The sequence below is a fragment of the Sceloporus occidentalis genome, unplaced genomic scaffold (genome assembly GCF_023333645.1).
Source record: "Sceloporus occidentalis isolate IW3139 unplaced genomic scaffold, rSceOcc1.0.p SCAF_46, whole genome shotgun sequence".
Classification (NCBI taxonomy): Eukaryota; Metazoa; Chordata; class Lepidosauria; order Squamata; family Phrynosomatidae; genus Sceloporus; species Sceloporus occidentalis.
In genome coordinates, this window is record NW_028317026.1 from 4432210 (window position 1) to 4456399 (window position 24190).

At 35.9% G+C, this 24190-nt stretch overlaps 1 protein-coding gene across 2 annotated transcripts in view; it reads right to left on the reverse strand.

Moving 5' to 3' along the window:
• The window catches only part of LOC149289355 (N-heparan sulfate sulfotransferase 4-like), a 94639-nt gene extending 83255 nt beyond the window's left edge, over window positions 1–11384 (reverse strand). For both annotated transcript variants that reach the window (XM_089490701.1, XM_089490700.1), the window contains exon 1: window positions 10404–11384. In XM_089490701.1, coding sequence (XP_089346827.1) covers window positions 10404–11384 — 981 coding nt within the window. The remainder of the gene's footprint in view (window positions 1–10403) is intronic.
• Window positions 11385–24190: the final 12806 nt, after the last annotated feature.

Consider the following 24190-nt stretch of genomic DNA (forward strand, 5'->3'; position numbering starts at 1 on the left):
TACATGTGATTAATTAAAATATTATGCAGACCTATTTTAAGGTATTTGTACAGTAAACCTAAAAGTGACCTTATGCCTTGATGGATGTGTGGTAGTCTTTATTGTATTTACAGTTTAATTAATTAACTTGCAAAGAGTACATTGGAGTGCTTGTTGTATTTGATTGTATTTTAAAAAAAGAGAATGTATGCACAAGTTGGCTGCTGTTCCCGAAATCCAATACGTGAAATAATTAAAGAATCTTTACTCCAAGTCCAAGTCAGGGCTGGCCTGACTTGGACTGGTGCACATGACAATGTGTGTAGTGCTGTTACAGGTGTGAGGTAGCAAGGTACTGAGGTTTGAGTTGTGATTGAGTATGTTTGTGTGAGAAAGAGTGTGAACGTGTAAGTATGGTTTAGAGGTAGTGTGTGTACTTGTGTGTGTCTGCTACTACAAATGTTAGTTACAGGTGAGGGCAAGGGCCAGGGGAGGGTACTTGGACCAGAAGATGCCACCCATCAACTGTCTCTTACTAATTCTAAATTAGTTTTAATGCTCTGGCAAAAAATCATATATGTTTATAATAATAACACTGCATATGCAGAATGAACATTGCTGGTTCCTGGGGATTTCTGTTGTTGATGCCTAGATACTGTGGGAGCATGTTTTCTCACCCAGACTGCCTTCTGTTTGATCCAGGATTGCTGCAGGTACAATTGCATGCATATTATTTTGTGACATAGCAGAAGGGGTCGCAAGTGTGTGTGTACAGCCCACATGACATCCATATTTGTAGTTTTTACCTCTATGACACCTTAGTGCTAGCATAGAGATACGGAAAGTGGATTTCAGACTTGCATAAAGACCTGCTTTGGCAACAAGTTTTTTTTAAGAAAAAATAAAAACAATAAATATCTGGCCTTTGGATATTTATAAATTCGAGAGTGTTGTAACATTTGACATTTTGTTTTCAGTCTCCAATAAGCATTCTGTTATCTTTGTAATGCACATGCAGGCGTTTATGGCACAGACTGAGATTAAGATGATACCCAATTGAACTAGTGCGACATGGTGACGATAACCTACGCTGCAAGAATAAAGACTGAAAAAGGGAAAAAAACAAGCATTAGTTACTGTCTTTTGGAAAATAAATATAATAATGGCACTTTTCTAATCTCAATAAAATATATGCTTTGTACAGTAAAATATTTACTTTATGAATTTACCATGTATGCAATTCTCCAGTGGCAGCTATGATGGTTTATATTATGACATTCATGCATACCACCCAAGTGTCCCTCTGATGCTTAAAAGTTAAAGGAGTTCAAAATGTTTTTGGGTATGAGTGTATACTATAGCCATACAGGTCAAAATAATGTGAAAATCAACAGCACAAAGGAACCAATTAAACTTTGTAAATAAATTACTTCCTTTTAGTTCCTTTTTTCTGTTACACACACAGCTTCAGATATAAACAGGCCTTGATAGGCCACCGGGCACATCAGCCATACGCCCAGTAGGAGTGCAGCCAGTAGGCCCGCGAGCAGGGCCGGCCCGACAATGGAGCCGAGTGGGGCAACCGCTCCAGGCGGCACTTTTGAAGGGGCGGCACTTTGCCGCCCCAAGCCCTTTTTTTTTAAAGCGAAAGAGAGAGAAAGGGGTGCCGAGTGGTTTTCGCTTACCAAGCTGTCAGTACCCGCTCGGCGCCCCTCTCTCTCTCCTCTGTGGCGAGTCTCCCTGTTCGGTCTCGGTGCCGGCTTGTAATGCTGAGTGCACCGAGACCGAACAGGGAGACTCGCCGCAGGACTGCTGAAAGGTAAGTACAAGGGGCGGGGGGAGGGGGGGCGGGGGAGAGAAAGGGTAGATAATGGGGGGGCGGCAGGGACGGAGGGAGAGGAAGGGTAGATAATGGGGGGGGCGGCAGGGACGGAGGGAGAGGAAGGGTAGATAAGGGGGGGGGCATTTTAAAATTCGCCCCAGGCGGCATTTTGCCTTGGGCCAGCCCTGCCCGCGTGCTTACCGGTACTGCCGCTCCACCAGCAGATCAGTTGTTCCAGTATGCAGCCACACACCACATGAGTAGAAAACCATACTGAAGCTGAAGAGAGAGAGAGAGAGAGAGCGAGAGAGAGAGAGAGAGAGAGAGAGAGAGAGCAAGAGAAAGAGAGAATAAGACAATTTGTAAAGAGAGAAAAAAACTATTAAAATGTATTGCAATAAATAATACACACACATTTTTACACAATGTGCCAGATATTGTTCTGTTTTAATTTTTTGTTTTATTTCTGAAAATATTCAGTTATAAAAACAAATGTTAGGAGATTTTGTTAAGGAAATGTAACTGAATGTATGCATTTTTCTTACTAGTCTTGCTGGGTATACAAAAAAAGCCTATACCAGAAGCTTGAAATCAAGATGTACTTTAAGTGCATTTCTCATCTTAAATGGTGTAAATTGTTCTTTTGTAATTTTTACATAATTCAAATTTTTTTTTCTGACACTGCAAAATCCTATCTGGAAAGTGTCACCTTTATCCCTGCCAGCTAAAGCCTTCATTACTCTATTTTTATGTCCTGACTCAAAGAGAGCAGCAGAGCAATGAAAAATTGATAGTTCTGCCTTCATCTATATAGAGTTACTGGAGTAGAGGGAGTTCAGAGTTCTAGTAACCGTGCTGGCCCTGGAGAAGTGCACATTGTTTATTATAATAACTTTCAGGAACAACAGCAATTCTCTCGACACAGTGAAAGAACACGATTTTGTCTATTAAATTCTAAGTATTTTAGTGTGTGAGTAGTTGTTGAAAAAGTACTTATAATGGTAATGACAATTACATTATATATACGGTGTATTAAATTATAGTTCTACCATTATAGAATGAAACATTATGCACATACATAGTACATTATAAATAGGCCCATTGGTCACCAATCCTCCATTTGCCCATATATTTTTCATCACAGAACCGGCATGTGTGTGGCCAATATGTCTTCTTCTTATATCAATTTACTGTACCTCAGGTTCTTTTGTTTCCCAAATGTGCCTTATATTTGCCCAATATATGTGTATCCATATTTTTTGGGGAAAAAAGCACGTTTTTGTATTCTAGGACTTAATACAAAGAAGAAGCCTACTCACCTGTTGTCTCTGTTAGTCAATTTGTTATGTTACATACTGCTTGTTATGTCCTGTCTACCCATTGTACAGCGCTACGGAATTTGATGGCGCTATATAAAACAATAAATAACAATAATAATAATAATTGTCCTCGGGACTGGTAGCATCTAAACAGACAGTAGAAAGACAAATGATCTTACATAGCATGTACTACCCAGGGCTAGGGGATAGGGCAAATGTTTTGTGGGGGTTGTGGGAAACCAGGATTAGTGGTTTAGTAATAGTTCCACCCATATTATGGAATTTACTAGTGAAAGAAGCTGTTGGAAAAGTTGTATGTCTGGATTATGTCCAGTCTCACAGTCCCACAAAATCATAAGGGATTTTTTGGAGACATCTAGGTATTCTACATGGTTACAATGGTCAGTCAGCAAATAGTGCAAATGTGAAATTCACATAATAAATCAAAGAAATGGATGACTGCGTTACAAAAACTTACCCAAGAGGTTAGAATGATTTTTACCATAGTAATTCTGTTTCTAATAATATGGTGGGTATGATATACTATGACAAATTCCTGTAATAAAGTTTCACAGCTTCAGAAGAGTAATTGTAAAGTACCCATTTCATAAGATTTCCATGGTATTATTACTTAATATATTCCATTATGGAAATATGTGAGATTCCATTATACTCCATATAATATGCAACGTCATCTCATTAATACATAGAGGACACATTTATTGACACAAGCAGATGCATATGATATATAAATAGAATTAATCATGCCTTCAAAATGTATAGTCTACCTCTGCTCATTATTTGTGCAGTTGAAGTATTATACAAATGTGTATTTATTAAATGGCCTTACAAATTGATCATCATAATTTGTACAATATACATATTGTTATTATTAGCCACATTTCTGTGGAATGAGCAAACCTTTTTGGTAGAAAAATGTTAGCTATGGTCTAATTTAAAGTAGGTTACGATCTTTTCACAAAAATAGCATACGATTCTAGTGTCCAATCCCATATCATTTTCATCAGTATTGGGAGATTTGAAGTCCACCAGCATATGTAAATGGAAAATAATTGGATGATTAGAGATATAGGCTAGAATAATCTACATTAATGCTCTCATTGCTTAATAAATTGTGTGCCAAGCTGAAGCAGGGGGTTGCATATTTTGTTCACGCACTTATTTATGTACATTAAACACCACAAACGTAATATAGCCACGAGAAATACCCACATGCCAGAGTGGCTTTCGCTGCACTGCAGAATCTCTATTTGTAGTTGCTTCATTATTTCTTCTAATGATCACCCTTCGCATTCTTCTTCATCCATACATCACTGCACAAGCTTCCCTCCTGTACCCTTTCTACAGGACATTTTCTTAATTATTATTTATTAATCTTAATAGTTACTTGGTAGAATTTGTATGCTTACACTAAGCAGTTATTTGCTAAAATCACTTGGGAGGGTTTGATATCTGCACTGCTGTTTTGTCCCGAGATAGAGAATTCCTTGAAGTCAAACAATATTCACCACTCCATAACCAGCAATATAACTAAGAACAATTAATTTCTCATGTGACTGCAAGCTAAGAGTCTTAAAATTGAACCAAATTCAAAGATTACACTACAGTCAGTGGCATTACAAGGATTTGTTCGTCTATATGTTGTCCAGTCATTAGGATAAAACCCTGAACATGTAGAGGAGTACAGAAGAAATCACAAACATGCATTTAAGTGTATCATTGTTGAATTGTATACTGTTATATTTATTTTTATTTTTTATTCATTTCTGACAATAAGCAAACAGATACAAAAATTCAGCTTTATATGATATTATAAAGTGACCTTATTCATGCATTGGAATAGGAAGCCACTTCAAAACAAAATTAATAAATAAATAAAGCACAGTTTCTTAGGCTCCATTGAGACATGTTTGTACTGCAATTTATACTTTTCTTCTGTCTAATGTACTGTAAATAAGTACTGACATGTTTCAGGTGAATGCTCCTCTATAGTAGAATACAAATTGGCAATGGAGAAGAAACCTGTCTGAACAAACACACACACACACCTGCAGTGAATTTAACATACAAAGAATATAATACATGATTGAAATGAATAGTCAACTCACTTTGTCTTAATTAGTACCATTCGGTGCACATGAAAAGTGTAGCATAATGTAGATAATATAGTACTCTGGACTAGCCCTTCTCATTTTTACAGCTCAGGTCCTTTTTGATGTCTTCACTATAAATTAAACTGACATGTCTGAAGTTTCCACATCATAGGCAACCACATGAAAAGACCAGGGTAGACTTTGTTTGTTTCTTCCAGTTTAAATAGAAGAAAGTAGAAAAATATTCATGGTTAAAATAAATTTCCCCCTAGGTATAAACATTGTAAAGGACAAAAGGCAAAAGAGAAACTTGCATTTCATGAGACCAGATGGAACAATAAATAACAAAGTTCTCTTCTGTCCTTTACAAAAAATAAATAAATACTGGTAATAATGATATAAAGCATGTTAATTATCATATTAATCTAGCAGCTATGAAAAGGTCAGTATGATGCCTACTGTAAATAGGTTGTATAATGATATTGTTTATGTGCCAACTATTGTTTGTTTTTTAATGACTCCGTTTATTTAAACTCAGAGCTGGCCCTTGATTTTCAAAAATCATGGCCAAAGTTTGTTTCCAGTGTATCTCTTTATGTCTGCACTTGCTAAGAAAGAACATACTGGCTGCACCCCTATCGTACCTCCATGTGTTAATGTTTAATACCGTATTTGCTCGATTATAAGACGACCCTGATTATAAGACGACCCCCCAAAATCAAAATATTAATTTAGGAAAAAAACAAAAAGCCTGAATATAAGACTACCCTATAGGAAAAAAGTTTTACTAGTAAATATTAATTCATGTAAAAAAATTTTCTTATTTAATAAAAGCTATGATTGAGAAAAATTTATATATATTATTTCCTTTTATTTGCCAACCTGCCCCCCCCAGTTATGCACATCTGCCCCCAGGCTTGCCACTCTGTCCCCAGAAATGCCTTATACCCCCCTATTTGCCACTCTGCCCCATGATGTGCCTTTTAACCCTCTATATGCCACTCTGCCTCCAGAAATGTCTTATACCCTCCTATATGCCACTGTGCCCCATGACATGCCTTTTAACCCCCTATATGCCCCTCTGCCCCATGATATGCCTTATACCCCTATATGCCACTCTGGCATATAGGGGGTTAAAAGGCATATCATGGGGCTGAGTGGCATATAGGGGGTTAAAATGCATTTCTGGAGATATATATATATATGCTAACAGCAATCACACTCCTATCAAGCCAAGGCAGCCAGTACATGCTGGAACATGGGGATGATAGTAGTGTGATTACAGCCTCCCTATGCCATGCTACCACCACCACCCCCTTACACATCCATGCTCTCACACACACACTCATTCACAAACATTTAAATACTCATTCATTCCATTAATCACACATACTTACTCAAAAACCCTCCCCACCCCCTTACCTGAACTGCAGATCTCCCACTCGCAGACTTCTGCAGGGGCCCGGCTGTGCGAGCAACTTCTCTGGCCCTGCCCCCAGAGGAAGGAGGGGGAGGTAGAGTTATGTGAGGACTGTGCTAGCTTCCTGTTCTCCTGCTGCTAGTAGCATAGACGCTGATGCGACCAAAGCCCGGTAAGCAGCACGGCCCCAGCAGAATGAGGTCTGATTAGAAGACGACCTCGATTATAAGACGAGGGGTATTTTTCAGAGCATTTGCTCTGGAAAAAACCTCGTCTTATAATCGAGCAAATACGTTAATATAAGGTAAAGTGTTTTACAGTGTTAGGAACAGAAAGTGAGAAAGACAATTTGATAAAGATGATACCTTTACTGGCTAACTGACATATAATAGATTTTTCTCATCCCTGAAGACGGAAATAGGAGAGATGAGATGAAGAAGAGAGTCAGGGGAGATGAGTGGACGTCCTCAAATGGCCCATGATTCTCACTGCCAACAAAAAAGACAGCAGGAAAGTGCCAAAAATCAAGACTGTCCAATAGAAAGTAGACCACACTTAGGGGGTATGTTTTTCTAGGAGCTCCGAGTTTTAGCATATATGTGCTCTAAAGCCCTAAAAAATCAATATAATATACCGGTACATAGAAACAACAAAAAACAAATATGGTTTATAAACTGTGTAAAGAAAATACACTATTCTTTCTCAAAATGTCGTAGGGTCAATTGTCACCCCCTTTTATTTGTAAAAAAAATTACAGACAAGGACATGCAAGTTGTCATTGCAATCTCTTGCATGCTCTCACCAGAAACTTGGCAGTCGCATGCCTTTGCAAATAACTCACAGATTAGTGATAACCTCAATGTGATCCACTTAACTTTATTAGTTACACTTCTGTCCCACATAGTACATCAATAAATTTATATTAAAGTCTTTCATGTCAGGGGTGCTCAGATACTATATGCATAAACGTGAAAGGATCCTCTTCCTCTTTCCATGTCATGTCCTGTGGAATGGGAGTATAGTAGGTCAGGGAATGTTTTGTGTCTGAGATCACCTTGTAAGTATAAATGGGAGAAGGGGATGTCCAGTTCCTTAATCATAAGGACTAGTGGATGTTTAATCTTTCCCAAACTCCCCATAATGTATAGCCTTATATTCCTTGCTACAGCTAGGTTGAAGTTGTGGGCAGCAATTAAACTCAAAGCGATACTCGCATGAGATAAACATGTTAAATTTTGCTTACTTTTAATGTCCAATGTCCTTTAATATCTCAGTTTTTGTTCAGTACTGCCATGAGTTCTACATATTTGCAAATTTTATTGAAAATTCTGCTCTAGTAAAATGTGTACTGCATACTAATACTGAATTCAGATGTGCAATATCCCTGCCTGAACATTTTATATTCCTAACTTATTCTGTTGTAGACCATGGATTAATATGTGAATGTGGATTCAGACATTAAAATAAATAAATAAAAAATATGTGGTGAAGCCCAATTTCAGCTCCCTATACATCTTTATTAAACATTTCTCTAAATGACCATCACATGGCAATTTACACTGCTCGAATATAAATGCACATTCTGCAAAATGTTCTAATACATTAACCTTTGCTTTCCTTCTTCATCTGAACTGCACTTGCCAGCTTCTAATTTGATTCTGTAATAGTGCAAAATGCCTTTTCCAAGAGATAGATGCTTATTAAAAGTGACTCTTACACTTAAGCCACATTTACATATGCCTACTTATCTAAGTAAGTTCAATTACTTTTTGTGTTTGGCAGTTATAATTATAGTAAAACCATTTTTGATAATGCCTTCATTTCTAGCTTTAGGATTGATGGATGGATGGATACATAGATAGATAACTGGATAGATTAAATTAGATCAGATTACTTTATCAAACATGACTCAATGTATTACAATGATTACCAACACTTTTCTATATAATATATATAAAAAAACTATATTACAACATAAATATTTTGACCATGCTTTGGGCCAAATTCCTCACCAGACTAGCATCATGATACAAACGAGAAAGGCTTTGTAAATTTTGTGTAAAAGCAACTAGAACGAAACAAAACTAGAAAGTGTCAATCTAATGCTTTTAAGCATTTCATTTACATCCACATGGAGCAAAACACACCACCGCAAAACCAGAACCATCTCTTGATGTGCCAATGCCATATTGTAAGGCATTCCTTACATTGTAAAAATGTCATCAATAATCATGACTCCTCCTACATTTTGAAGGGTAGGTTATGCCCCAAAATAGCTGAACTGATTGATATACAATCGATAAGGAAAGGTTTCAGCCTTGTAAAACCCCTTAAAGTGGAAATTCAGCCTCAAGAGAGTAATATGTACCATATGGCAAATTAGATGGATGGAAAATACAAAGAAAATATGAAAATAAGTGACTATAATGTGTAAATGTTGAATACGAGTGCTATCCTATAAATAAATAATAGTGAAATTAATCCAATGTGCCATCTGGTATATGTGTGCAAAACGTGTCAAGTGATTGTTCTCATTCTGCTGTACTTATTATACTTGGTTGGAACTATTTTGACGTAGACCTGTTATAGTTAACTTGCCATCATTCATGTTGGAAAAGGTAGCATGCAAACTTGTTCTATAGGAATCATCGTTTTAGATACTTTACAATGACTGTACAAATACAGTTTTAGGAAACACTGGTCTAATAAAGGGTTGCTGAAAAAGAAGATTATTCTGGATCAACAGGAAGGTTCAACATGAAATACCTCCTGGCTTTTGTCACAAACTCTCCCAAGGAAACAGAGCAGACTGAAGAAGTGAAATGATGAATATATAGTGGCACAAATACACAAGTCATGACATGTGTTATACCTGGCCGTGGAAAGTTTGGGTGGAAACAGTTTCCACAAGACAGAAAGTGTAATTTTCTGCCATTTTTCAGTTTTTACCAATCTTCAGCGATAACATAAGGAGTCATAAATCCTTTGGAAATTGGAAATGCTATTCTTACTCATGTGTATTCATCATGTTTGGTAAGTAGGAAAAGTTACATTGAATAATTTAATGCATTGATAAAAATGTTCATGGTAATTCTTAATTACCACCGCGATACAATTTTGTAATAAATACCTATATGCATACATAGCTTGTTCCATCTTAACCAAATAATATAAATCCACACATACAACATAATAGCCAAAATTAGGGATCTTGTTCCTTCATTAGCCACTTTAACCCCCACCTTCTGTCTAGCCCAGTGAGAATAGTATTATCTATTATAATTAATGTTATTAAATTATCTAATAACACATATTAGATTATTTGTGCAGCCCATTGAAACATATGTACCATTCATTGGAATACCTGGGAACACTCTGTGTTTGGCACAGAGACTACAGAAATCAGAGCTGATTACTAGACCATCAAAGAAGCATTTCATCTACATACAGGAGGAATGGTATTTGGCTCAACCTACAGTCCACCACTTTTAAGTTTATTGCCAATATGCATGGCTAGCCGTGTCTTCCAGCTTGACCTTGCACTTCTCATAAGGAGCAAGAAATGGAGAGCCATAAGAGACCAACGTATGTTCACAGGAAAAGTCTAAAGTATGTTAAAGCTTTATTTATATATAAGTTAAAAACGTATAAACTAATGCAAGCAATTGCAAAACTACCCTTAAATGTTAACAAATATCACTTTCATTGTTTAGACCAAGAAGCAAGTCCAATGAGTATAACTGTCTTACCTTAACATCATTTGCAGTCATTCTAGTTCCCTCTTTTCCCACAAATATGTCATCTATGTCAACAAGAATGTATCTGTCCAAGGGTAAGGTAAGTTTCTTTTCAGACAAAAATGATATTGCATCTATAAAAATTAGTTTATGTAGCCAGAAGTTCAAGTTGTTGCCAAATAAAACTCTTTGAATTCCATCATGAAGGCCTAGATCCTGGATTACCATGGCATGAGGGATTGAATTTGATAAAATATTATTATATTTATCAGGTATTTGCAACTGAGCTGACACAACAGGTTGGTACGTGGAATGGTTGTATTGGAAAACTGTCCAGTCTTCTCCTTGCAAAGGTCCTTCCTCAATTGCCGAAGATTTAGTTATGTGCAACATTGGGGAATTTGAATTTACAAAACAGTCCTTTAAAGCAACATTATTATAAAGGAGTAATGGAAAGCCTTTCAATCTTGTAGTAGGTGGACTATTTTCATTTGCTTTATGAAAACCAATAATGCTAACGCTGTATTCAACGCAGTATTTTTCCAAGAGTTCTCTGTTCCATGAGTCCATCGCTGCATACTTCAAAATATTTTCATATATAATAATTGCATATTTACCTCTTCCGTCTTTTGTAAGAGGAGGGATATCTCCTTTCCCAGGTGCAATAACTATGTGATATTGAAATCTGCTTGATTCCAGAATTGCTACAATGTCCTGGCCAAGCTGAGAGTATTGACTCTCTACAAAAAGTAACACCATGAGATCTTTTTTGGAGGTACCAGCTGGTTTAGCAGTCTTCAATTCTATTGTTTTGTATGGTAACAGATGGATATCACCACATTCCGTTTGGGCTGTTGTCTCAATAAGTACTATTGAGTGCTTGGGGCCAGAGTACAAATAGTAAGCAGAAACGACTATACTCACAAGGCAGAAGGTGGCTAAGAGTATTACTAGTGTTCGGAAGCTTCTTCGTAGCTTTATAAATAGATTCATTTTTTGTTTTGTAAGATTTCAGTGCTGTGTCTTTATGGGTTCATATTAAAGTGTCAAGGTAAGAAGAACACAGAAGTGACTTTGCACTCCTTCCAATAAGCTTATGTGACCATTGCACGGCATTAATAGTAAAGCTTATAAACTGAGATCTATTAAAAATACATGTATCTGTGGATCTTTGCAGCAGCTGACTGCTGCATTTGGAAGAAGGTAAAGCTGGTCACCATAGAGATGTATCACTACCTGTAAAACATAAGCATAAGGAACAATTAAACAGGTATCTAAATTATGAAATAAAAAATTTGTTTCTATTGCTAACCATGTGCTCTAATCCCTTAACAGGAAAAGTATTAGAATGCAATATCAGATTATACAGTTTTCCAACCGAATTGCTACTACATGTAACTCCAGAACACTTAGACTATAATCCAATGAAAATTCATAGCATTCCTGACACTGAAATTGCTATTTTGACCAGAATTTCATATTCATAGCTCATAGCTATGCAAAAAGAGAAACACAGCATACACAATTTGACCTTCAAAAGTATTGATTCATATAAATCAAATCTAGAAATCAGATAATCAAAATGCAAAGCGTTATCATATTAATAAGTCAAAAAGCATAGGAAGAAAGTCTGAAACTGGCCTGCAGACGAGCAAATAATAAAACTCCTAAAATAATGTTATATTTCATAATTTGGTTCTATAGTAGGATACAATGTACAACAACTACTTATTCATTTAAATTTTTTGCATACATATGTAAAACCATTTAAATCCTATTGTGTTTCATAAATAGTGCAATCTAGAGGATTGTTCTAAATTGTTAATATGTTAATATGTCAAGCCCTATGTAAGACACAGCCTTCTGTTCACAATAAATATAATATGGTAGCATAGAGTCCAGAGGTGTTGTCATTCTGAAAACACTCTTTATGAATTAAATAAAATACCATAGACATTGTATTATTGTAAGAAAATCCATGCTAATTCCCTAATCTCACCATACACATTTCATGAGTAAAAATTATTTTTAACCATATTTACTATAATGAGATAGAAAATAGAGGAAATGGTAGTTCATTTTTGTTTTCATTCAATTTTAGTTTTTTAAAATAAAGCACTTAGCTCATTTCAAATTTAAGTCCTAAAAAATTGTATGAAAAAGTATGATGCAAAAATTTTTTTATGGCAGTTGTGTCCCATTTCACCACACTGTTTTATACTAATTAATACTTCATCTGTTTCCTGAACATAGACATTCTAAGGTATTTTTTTTACTCAACTCCACTTTACGATTGGTAAATTCAATCGGGCAGGAAACGTTCTCCTGGAATCCTCCAAACCCAGACTCTCCAATCAGACAGCCACAACATTATGACCACTGACAGGTGAAGTAAATAACACTGATAATGTTATCATTGCACTTGTCAGTGGGTGGGATATATTAGGCAGCAAGTGAACATTTCATCCTCAAAGTTGATGTGTTAAAAGAAGGAAATAGGCAAGCTTATGGATCTGAGTGACTTTGACAAGATCCAAATTGTGATGGCTAGACAACTGGGTCAGAACATCTACAAAATTTCAGCTCTTGTGGGGTGTTCATGGTCTGCAGTGGTCAGTAGGTATCAAAAGTGGTCTAAGGAAGGAAGAGCGGTGAACAGGCGACAGGGTCATGGGTGGCCAAGGTTCATTGATGCAAGTGGGGGGCAAAGGCAAAGGCTGGGTACTACAGCAAAAATTGCTGAAAAAGTTAAGGTTGGTTCTGAAAGAAAGGTGTCAGAACACACAGTGCATTGCAGTATGTTGTATAAGGGGCTCCGTAGCCACAGACCATTCAAGGTGCCCATGTCGACCCCTGTCCACTGTCGAAAGCATCTACAATGGCCATGTGAGCATAAGAACTGGACTACGGAGCAATGGAGGAAGGTGGCCTGGTCTGATAATTTAGGGGGGGGTTACCTCACATGGCTGGCCGTGTGCATGTGGATGACTTAGCTGGAGAACACATGGCACCAGGATGCATCCATGGAAGCCCCACATCGCAACTTACAGGACTTAAAGGATCTGCTGCTAACATCTTGGTGCCAGATACCACAGCATACCTTCAGAGGTCTAGTGGAGTCCATGCCTCGATAGGTCAGGGCTGTTTTGATGGCAAAAGTGGGACCTATACAACATTAGGCAGGTGGTCATAATGTTATGGCTGATTGGTGTATATATACTGCATATAACCTTTATTTTATATGTCCCCCTGACATGCCTCTATGATATGAAGCATTTTCATTATATTGTAACTTTATCACTTCAACCAACATGGTATACAATGATGAAGCACATACTGCATAGGCTTGTGATCATCATGTTTCCTTCCTTTGCAAACATTTGCAGTTGTTTCTTTAAGCACTAGAGGGCAGTGTTTTCTTGTTTTTGTTTTTTTTTTGTCCATCAATACTAATGATATCCTCACATAAACTTACAAAACCAAAAGGACCTGCAATCACGACAGGACCTCAAAGGTCAGTGATTTGCTCAGTGTCAAAGCAATAGAATCTAGCTGCTAATAAAACTATTGGTATCCCAGTTTAAATAATAAGCAGCATGCAGGCAAGGCCCATACTATCCAGTTTTTATATTGAGTATATTTATTTTTTATTAGTTGTATTTTTAGCTACTTTAATTATAAAATAGTAACATATGATATCGGTTATTCAAATTTAAATATAAAACACAGAGCAATGTAAAATTTGTCATTATAACAATTTTTGTCTTTCCGCATAGTAGAATAAGGAAATTATACAATGCGAAAAAATATGATTAAAAGAAGAAGGCATATTGATAATGGAGAGTTTTTTGATGCATGCAAATAACATTTCATGTAGTCATATAAATCTAAGTGACAAAAGTACTTTGCTTAAATATGGTGCAGCTTCTGCATGCAGACCTGGCATCTGTGCACCTGAAAATCTAGAGTCCCCTATAACCTTATATTTAGTGCTTTGGCTCATTATATTTCAATACTTTTGTACAGATGAACCTTAGCTATTACTGCTTTTCATGCCTAACTACACTGTAAAATAATGAAAAGTAATATAGAATATTTTGTTATTTTCCTGTGAGTTATTAGCCTCAGTATTACCTAATTATACTTTTTGTAGAACATGGTGTTTCATGATTGGACAATGCATCCAGTTCCAATAAGGGTTGCTATTCAGAGAAATTTGTGAAAGGTTGATAAAACCATTACTTGCATTTGGTTAGATTTGTTCCAGTTGTACTTGTTGAAACACGCAAATACTATGCAGTACGTCTAGCAAGGGTGTATTAAAGAAGATAGTGGTATTGAAGTTGATAAAGAAATGATTATCCATTAATAATAAAAGTAGGCAGAATGGATTATAGAAAAAATCAATGTAAATTTAATTAACTTTATTTTCTGTAGATTGAAATGAAAAGCATAAAAACTGTTGGAAGCACAAAGCATCGCAGTATAATTTACTGTTAAAAGTATTTTTAAAGTTTTAAAATAAAATAGCATTGAAAACCTTTATAAGGTAATGATTTTGCATTTGGTGGAGGAATTTAGATATTTGGGTTAAGAGAATTCCTAGGCATAATATTGGGTGACTGTTTTTGACAGCTCCACTAAAGAATAATAATAATAAAGTACCCGCCGAGTACTTTACTATGCATATCTCAAAAAATAAAATATAGTAGTAGAAGCCACAGCCCTGTAGCTGCATTCACCCTCCTCCTCTACAGATTCATTCCACTGATTGCTGATATCAATGTGGCTGAAATCAATACTCTTTGCAGGAGTCTGGACACACTAGAGCTGATGGACTAAGTATATCAAATACGTGAAGCTCTATAGAGCTAGGGCGGAGGATATGGGCAAATCTATAGGGGGAAATTTACAGACACCATGAGAATTAAAGTGCATATGATGGCTGAGGTGTCCCTTTAACTTAATTAGATTACATACCTTGTTGCAGAAAGCAGCTGTTAAGGACACCAGGCAACGCTGACCTCCATTTGATGTGAATTGCCACCTTTTAATTTATAAAATCACAATTAGCTTGCACATAATGCTGTATTTCTCTATAAGATGATATATTTTATGCATTAAGTACGTGCCCAATCTATTAATAATTAATTGCTCTGTAGCACATAGATTTTCTGATTTCTGTTGAATTTTAATGTAAAATTGTTTAGATTACAATCTGCAGCGGTTTATGGAGAGGTCACTTTGTATTTTAAGTAGAACTTCTAAAGTGCAAGAGTGGAAAGGTCAACTAAGAATTCATATTCCCGCTCCCACCAATATACATTTAGATTAAAATTGTGAAGGAAAAAATCATTGCTCAGTGCTGAAAAATTGGGGCCAAAACCTTGCAAATTTGGGGCCGAAAAACATGATATCTAAGACTATGATTATTACTATCATGTAACAAGATATTTTGAAATCCTACCACATTCCACAAGATGAGGTTTATTAGGTTCACAGTAAAATTAGATTAAGATAGATTTTATCTCTGGGGATGCAGTAATAACCTGTTGACGTTCCCAGTACATTGTAGAGAATACTTCCTTAATGTCTCTATAGCTGCTAACAGTTAAAGTTAATGAAAATGTCAAACACAGAGTCATGGAAAGGAAGGATATAAAGGTTACTAGGGTTCAAGTGCAAAAAATGACAACACATAGTCATAACAACACAACAAAGATCATAGAGTAGGTTCTAGAATGGATATGAAAGCAACTGTTGCCTGACAATGTTATATTAATTATCAGCATAAGAACATTGTCTCTTTGTTGTGTTAGATTTGAAGTATCCCCCAGTCCTAATGTTTTATACGCCAGAAGACGTAAGGGTCTATCTACCTAAAGCTAACATACATTTTAAGAGAAATTAATTTACACAGTAATACAGTTAAATATTTGTATATCAGATATACATAGTTAAATTAGAGAATGCTTAAATGTAGTAATGATTACTACAATTTATATTTAACGTAGCTGGTAAAAGCACTGGTCTCAGACTGGAAAACGCAAAATGCTCCACATGCCAAGGAAATGCCCTTTTTGCATCTCATGGGAATTCACATGAGATTCCTAAACTTTGCTGGTTGTGAGTTTTCTATGAGAATAAAAACATTTTTTTTTAATTACCCTAATATAGAAGGTGGCAAATCACGAGACAAATCACGAAATATAAAAAAAACAAAAAAACATTTGCTACCTTCTAGAGAAATACAGGAAGTCACCAGACAGTCTGGCACAAAGGTTCTTCATTACGTTTTTAGTAAATAGAATAGTAAATCCATACATGTTAATTATAACCCATCTTATATAGCTTATTGTTCAATTTATTAACTTATTTCAGTAAAATTGCGAACACAAACCTTTCTGATTTCTAGATTTAGTCAAAGGAATAAACACTACCTACAAATATCTATTGATTGTGCTAAATTAAGAAAAGAGTCCTTTAAAGATCATTTTAAACTGTCTGTACACTAATAAAATGAATCTGCTTTCACAGGTACCTCACTTTTGAGAAAAAGACCAGTGCCAGATGGTTGTGGGAAGAAAACTTAAAATACACAGAGCTGTAATTCCTTAGATGAATTTGGAATCCTATTTTACATTTCTCATTTTGTCCCTGTAAGAATGCCTAGTAGATATACAGGAGTATATCCTTAGCATTCTCTGTTATTGCTGTAGTTATACAAAGAGTATAAAGTTATACGCTTTAAAGCATGGACGCAACAATCTAGTCTCATGGGAACTGACACATGTTCTAGCAACATAAGGTGCTTCTGTTACACACTTTAAACAAGGAATGAGCCCCCAGAGTACAGTATGTATCAAGCTCATACTTAATTTTTCTTCATTTAAACACACGTTTTCTACAATTGTGCAAGTATGTGGAATCACGGTGAAAATTCTTTCACAGATAAAATACGTATTGTATCCCAATAACTAAAGATATACATAGGTGCAACATACACTGGTAGATTTATGATGCTTGGGTAACAATATAGTCCCATACCTGAGAACTCTCCAGGTTTGATGCAAGGTCTCTGGATGAATTGTTCCTTGCACCAGCTCATGAGCCACTACCCCTTTTCTCTGTGCAAGGGAGCAGTATTTGGCCACATCCACATCCTTCTCCCTGCTAATGTCAGGCTATTTGGAGCTAGCAACATCAACATATCTGGTTAGCCCCATCCTTTGCATTGCTAAACTTACTTACATGTGTAGCTAGTTTTCCCCTAGTTCGTCAAACCATGTGTTCATGGACATTGTCTTGCTAACAGGGACATGGTCCTGCTGGAACAGGAAAGGGCCCTCCCCAAACTGATGCCACAAAGGTGGAAGCATACAATTGTCTAAAATGTCTTTTTTATTTTTTGTATGCTGTAGTATTAACTTTATCCTTTACTTGAACTAAGGGGCTCAAACCCTAAAAAGCACCCCAGAACATTATTGCTCCTTCACCAAACTTAACAGTAGCCACTATGCATTCCAGTAGATAGTGTTCTCCTGGCATCTGACAAACCCAGATTCACTCATCAGACTTCCAGATAGTTAAGCATGATTCATACCTCCAGAGAACACGTTTCCATTGCTCAGTGGGTTCAGTGGCAGTGTGTTCACTATTCCAGCCGACACTTGTGCAACATAATCTTTGACTTGTGTGCAGCTACTCGGCCATGGAAATCATTAAACTACTAACACACAGTGCTTGTGCTGATGCTGCTTCAGTTTTGGAACTGTAATGAGTGATGCTACAGGGGTCTACTGCTTCATGGCTAAGCTGTTTTTACTCCTAGAAGCTTCTACTTCACAGTAATATCACAGTGGACCAGGGCAGATTTAGCAGGGCAGAAATTTCCTGAAAAGGCTTGTGGCAAAAGTAGCATCTTATGACAGTGCCACGTTTAAAGTCACTAAGCTCTTCAGTATGACCCATTCTTACACCTTTCTCAATGTTTGTCTATGGAGATGGCATGCCTAGGTGCTTGATTTTATAAACCTGTTCACTTAATAATTAAGAGGGGTGTCCACACACTTTTGCTCATATTGTGTGAGATAGAATTTGTTGCCTTCGTCTAATGTGATACCTTTTATTGGGCCAACATAGAAATAACTTCAGAGGCCTCTCCTTATTATGAGGAATAAACCTCTGAGATCGTAAAAGGTTTTTCTTTGTTGGCCCACTAATAGTTATTACCTTTGACTAAAGGACTCAATCCCCTTTTGGACCAATACAGCTATATCCAAGTCCTTGAGCCCTAAGAGGGGCAAATGAATCTTAGTAGAGTTAGTAGAGGACTGGTGCAAGTCATAGCCAGAAATCCAGCTAATAAGAGTATATATATATATATATATATATATCAAATGGAGGGTTGGGTATTATGTTCCAATTAATATTATTAATGTGCATCAATAACTTTGTAAACTGGCACATGCATTATCTGTGGCTAAATAAAATGAATGCCTAATATTTACTATAAAAATCACAGTTCTTTTCATGACTATAGAGACATTAACTGGTATAGGATTACTAAAATATGTCTGCATTGTCACAGCACTTTGTAAATGTGTAAGATGTAGAATCATAAAATAGCTTGAGCTCTATATATGTTGTATATTATTTAACCATTTACTATCAGAAATTATAAAAGAAGTATTTCTTCCCGCTGCACTCAAATTAATTGAGCTCTTTATCTTGCTCTCATTTAATCTGCATTTAATTTGATTTACACAAACCCAAGCCTTCTGTATGTCAAAATCTTTCTCTAAACCGACTTGTTACTAATCACTACACTACTCTAAAGACACAAAACAGAACATGCTTAAGAAAGGAAATGAGTTCAATAAAAAAATATATATATAAATATTTGTTTTAAATATTAAATGATAAATTATCACTGCAATGTAAAGATAATTATTAAATAAATAGAGGAGAATGTTGTCATCTCCAAGAATTCCATCAGGTTGGCTCCTTATCACAGTTTATGGATTTTCTACAATGTCGAACAACCTGTGTCGTATTTGAAGTATCAAAAGACTCTTAAGTCACACCTAAACATGGAACAGTATTTTTAGACTTTGAATTAAGGGAGTAAAAATATGTAGTTTTACAATATCAGGCCTTGCTCTGATCTTCTTTTCTTTGTATTGAGTGGTTGAAAATATAGAAAACAAGAAGTGTCTTCTTTGATCTTGCATTTTTCGTCATATTGTAAATGGGGTCATAGCTTACGGAACCCTGGAATTTATAGATGGTTATGAAAGCTGTGCCATGAATCCAATGCAGGCAGTGACGATTTTGTCAACTAATATCTATTCTTAACAGGCATACTTATTTAATTTTGCAGGCACTGATATGTGTAATGCAGAAATAATTATACCGTTGTGACTTCATGTCTCCAGTAAAGACAGAAGCTCTAGGGATAAGAGTCACTTTATTTCATATGTCTACTCTGGTAAAATGCCACCAGCATAGTCAGGGACAGCGAGCAATCTGTGATACTTATCAAAATTCGACATTTAAATTGTGAATAAATCCAAAACCCAGGAGACATAATACTTGGTTTTAAGATTACTGTAATTGTTTGCAGTATTTTTGGGGTAATGAGTTTAAACAAAATATTTTAAAAACACAATTACTTTCTATCTATCTATCTATCTATCTTTCTATCTAATCTATCGATTGAAAGCTAGTACGAAAGAGAAAGATATTTATCTTAGTTTAAAAGAAACAGTTGTTTATACTCTCTAAGCTAATACCCCAATCTTTTCATGTATATTATATGCTGAATTAAGTACCCAACAGTATATTATACTGGGAGGGAAAGGAGCTACAATGCAACTATACAAAAATAAAACAATGTAGTTTCATTTTGACAGTCAATGTGGTTGCCAACAGTCCCCATCTGGTTGAGTTTTTGGCTGTGGCTCTGTGCATTTACAACAGTCACATTCCTCGTTGGCCTAAAAGATGTAGGCTACAGTGCATCAACAAAGTAAAGTATATTTTTGTTAGAGCCGCTATATCTTAATGGACTATGGCAAAATGTAATTTAAAAAATAACTCACCTGTGATGCAGAAATATAATGAACTCATTTAAAGCGCTCACAAATTGTTAGTCATTAGACATAAACTCATCATCATCACACAAGGGTTGTTTTTAAGAGCAGGGGAATCATAAGTAACTGTAATCATAAAGCTGTCAAAAATATTTTGCTATTTCAAGTTAACAAGTAGAGAGTCCGTAAATGAAAAAACAGCAAATTACTAACGGGCTGTTACGATATAATAGGACTTTAAATATTCTAAATATTGGTTGTAGATTTTTTTAGACACCTCGTGTAATTTATTTGATAAATGATGATACTAATTTATTATTAATTAAACAGTATTTCCCTGTCTATTTTCACTTGGGCATTTTAGTAAAATTAGTTTGGCCCAGCCAAGTACATGTAAGTAGATAAACTTGATGGTGTCCTCTGGCACCTTCAGCATGCTGGGCCGACCAGATGGGCCGAATGATGGTGATCTGCTGTCATATTGTATGTTTCTCAGTTTTTATGCTTTAATCAAAGTAAAATACTGGTGTAGGTACCATTTCTTCCTAACCTCAGTGGACCTCTGTGGAACCTTGCCTCCAACATGAGTAAACTAGTTCTTTATACTTATACTATAGTGAGATCTTGATTTGGATTTGTTTAAAACATTTGACAAAGAATAAAGTTTTAGCTATAACTAACGGTTAATAATAATTTCATATTTTGAACAAAACTTTATTGACCGACCTTAACGATACTCCTAGAATGTGTTAAAATTGAATTAACAATGATTAACATAATTTTAATTAAACACATTCCCAGGTTTCTTCTGCTGTTAAGAACACGAAAAAATGAAAGTGATTTTGGTGTTGTAGATCAGCTGATGTGTGATAATGCCAACTGAGAACAAGATATAGTTAATGTTATAAATATCATAAGTGGTGCAGACCACAGAATCTGTGAGGTTTATCTGGATAGGGTATTAATTTCTGTGTTTGAAGCTTCATTTTTTGATTTATAATTCTAATATATATACTGAGACTGAGTCTTGGATCAATACCAATACCTGCCTTGGACTTGTTCAGTAAATGATAAAAAAGCATAAGCCATACCTGGGCTGGAAATAGAATCAGACAACTTGGTTGGTCAGCCTCTGGAGGACCACAGTACACACACATAAATATTGGGGATTCCATCATGCTATATGCCATCACTGTACCTTAGTTTTGGCAACTTCTATCTAATCTTGGAATTGTATCAGTGTCACTGCATTTCTTTAAGCTCGCTGAGATTTTATCTCACAGTGTTTAGTTGGGATGTGCCTCCATTCTTGGATTTTTTTATCAGCACACTGATAAAGGGGATTTATCTTATCAGTTAAATAATTAATAGTATCAAACAAGAGCAAACTATTTTTGTTAATTAAAACTACTTTAAACTGACATTTTCATTTCAGTCAAAAGACGATGTAATGCATCCATTAGCCATTGCATGTTGTTGGTGCACAGGACTATATAAACATACGCCCATGGAACCAGTGAGCATTTTAGAATATACTGCCACTGAGAAAGGATTATTTACTATATAACTATTGTCATGACCCCTTTCCCTAAGCCAAATATAAGGACACAAGTTTATCGCTTGGCAATGCCAAATTACATCAAAAAGGTAAGTTTTTTCAGGTTGTACTTGATTTTTACTGCCTGCCTTTGTGGCATCCAAATGATTTGTTGGATGAACCTTACCCCCATCCCCCACCCAAACACACACCTGCCTATGTTTCTTAAATATCATATCATGTTGCACCTATTACACTAGAAGGGGGTCAGGGGGGCATAGGTGGACTCTATGACCCCACATGGGTAAATTATTAGCCCACGCCACTGCATAAGGGATGGTTGAAGAGGGGAAGCCTGTCATTCCTCACTTGGATCATAAGGGGCTTAGAAACCCCCCTTTCTCAATCTGCATCTTAACAAATATGTAAGTTGCTCTGCGAGTTGTATTATGTGAGTGCATGCAAATTTAATTGAGACACTTAACTTGAAAAACTTTTTAGTTAATAGACCGCTCTGTTTATGACCCTGAGTTTATGCAACAAAACCAAGTTGTCAGATTCTGCTTAGTCTTATTTCATTATTTTCAATGAATACAAGAGACTATACAAATGCCACATGGAACTGACTTGAAAAAAATTGGCTAATTACATAAATTGTTGAAATGTTGAACATCATTTTTTTTGTCTTTAACATAAATTATTTTTATATACGAGGAACAGATAGGTGGGTAGAAAAGATTCATGACAAATAAAAATGGAGAGCTTCCAAGCTCCATTTCCATGCTGTACTTTGGGAGGAATTTCTTAGTATTCCTACAATTATTGAGTATAAAGTATTAGAACCTGTCAGTTTTAATTGTGACAGTATATAAACAGTCAAATTAAAAAAAGAGCAATTACTAGGTCTATGTTCTTTCAAAACTCGCAGTCTGAAGGTTCATATAGGTAAGTCCTCTATTTTCTAACAATGGATTTTGTTGTATGTTTATGCTATAAATACGTTGCTTTTTGTTGTTGATTGGTTGCCATGTGAAGTAAGGAGAAGAAGAGTGAAGTAAGGAGAAAAAATTTAATTAGATATGCTAGTTTGGCCACTTTTGACTGTAACTCATATATAACTGGCAAAGGTAGCAATAGTGAATTTGTTTATATGTACTGTATGCACATACTGTACACATACTGTATGCACATACTGTAAGTGCTAGAAATGAGCTAGAGTGTGTGCAATTTCTAAACACAGAGGTATAACTATTCTGTTAACTCCAATACAAATAGAAGCTTTGAAACTACCAGCGAAATGGATCCTTAATCTTGGATGGTTGTTAAAGGGCAATTCCCATTAGTTGTAGTTTCTTTGGGTCTTGGTGAGAGAATTTGGTCCAGTCTGGTCCAATTTGGGGGCTTGCCACCGTATGCCCACTTACTACCAGTGCCCACAGAATTTAGGTTGGAATGCATAGCTTGATTACTCAATGACCAATGCAAATTCACTACATCATTTTTGCAGGTGAGTACTGTGGCTATTTCCTCTGGTTTCACAAGTGTTATGTGAAAATATGCATGGATATATGCTTCACATATAACATTAAGCTTAATAATAATATTTTTTCACCACATTTTGGTACTAGAGATGTACTGAACAGTAAGAGATATGATATTATCTAAAAATAGAGAGCTCAAAGAATGGCATCATTGGAAGCCCTATGCAGACATCTCTGTTCCAGCTGTTTTACATTGTAAAGTACACATCTTTCTTCTTGTTTCCCCCCATGCTGCAAAAGCAGTCACTCTCTATGATTTATTTTGAATTTCTGGAAATTTGATCAATAATACACAAAGTGTTTTCCTGAACAAGGTCAACCTTACCTTAACCACTTCAGCTCTTTAGGGACAAGAACGCTTCTTTGCTGTTATTAAAGCAGTTAGATTAATCCCCCCCCCCCATGCAATTACTGATGAACTGTCTGCAAGTGCTTTAGAATGTTATTAGAAATGTATGACAAGAGGCTGCCTTTTATAGACCATTTCCAAATGTACTATACAATGAAGAGCAATGTGACACCAGTGACTGATTTAGCATAGGGCCATATCATCATATGTAAATAATGTTGAATAAATTGTTGTATAAAAAAATAACTGTGCTGTAATACAGAAAGAGATAATACTAA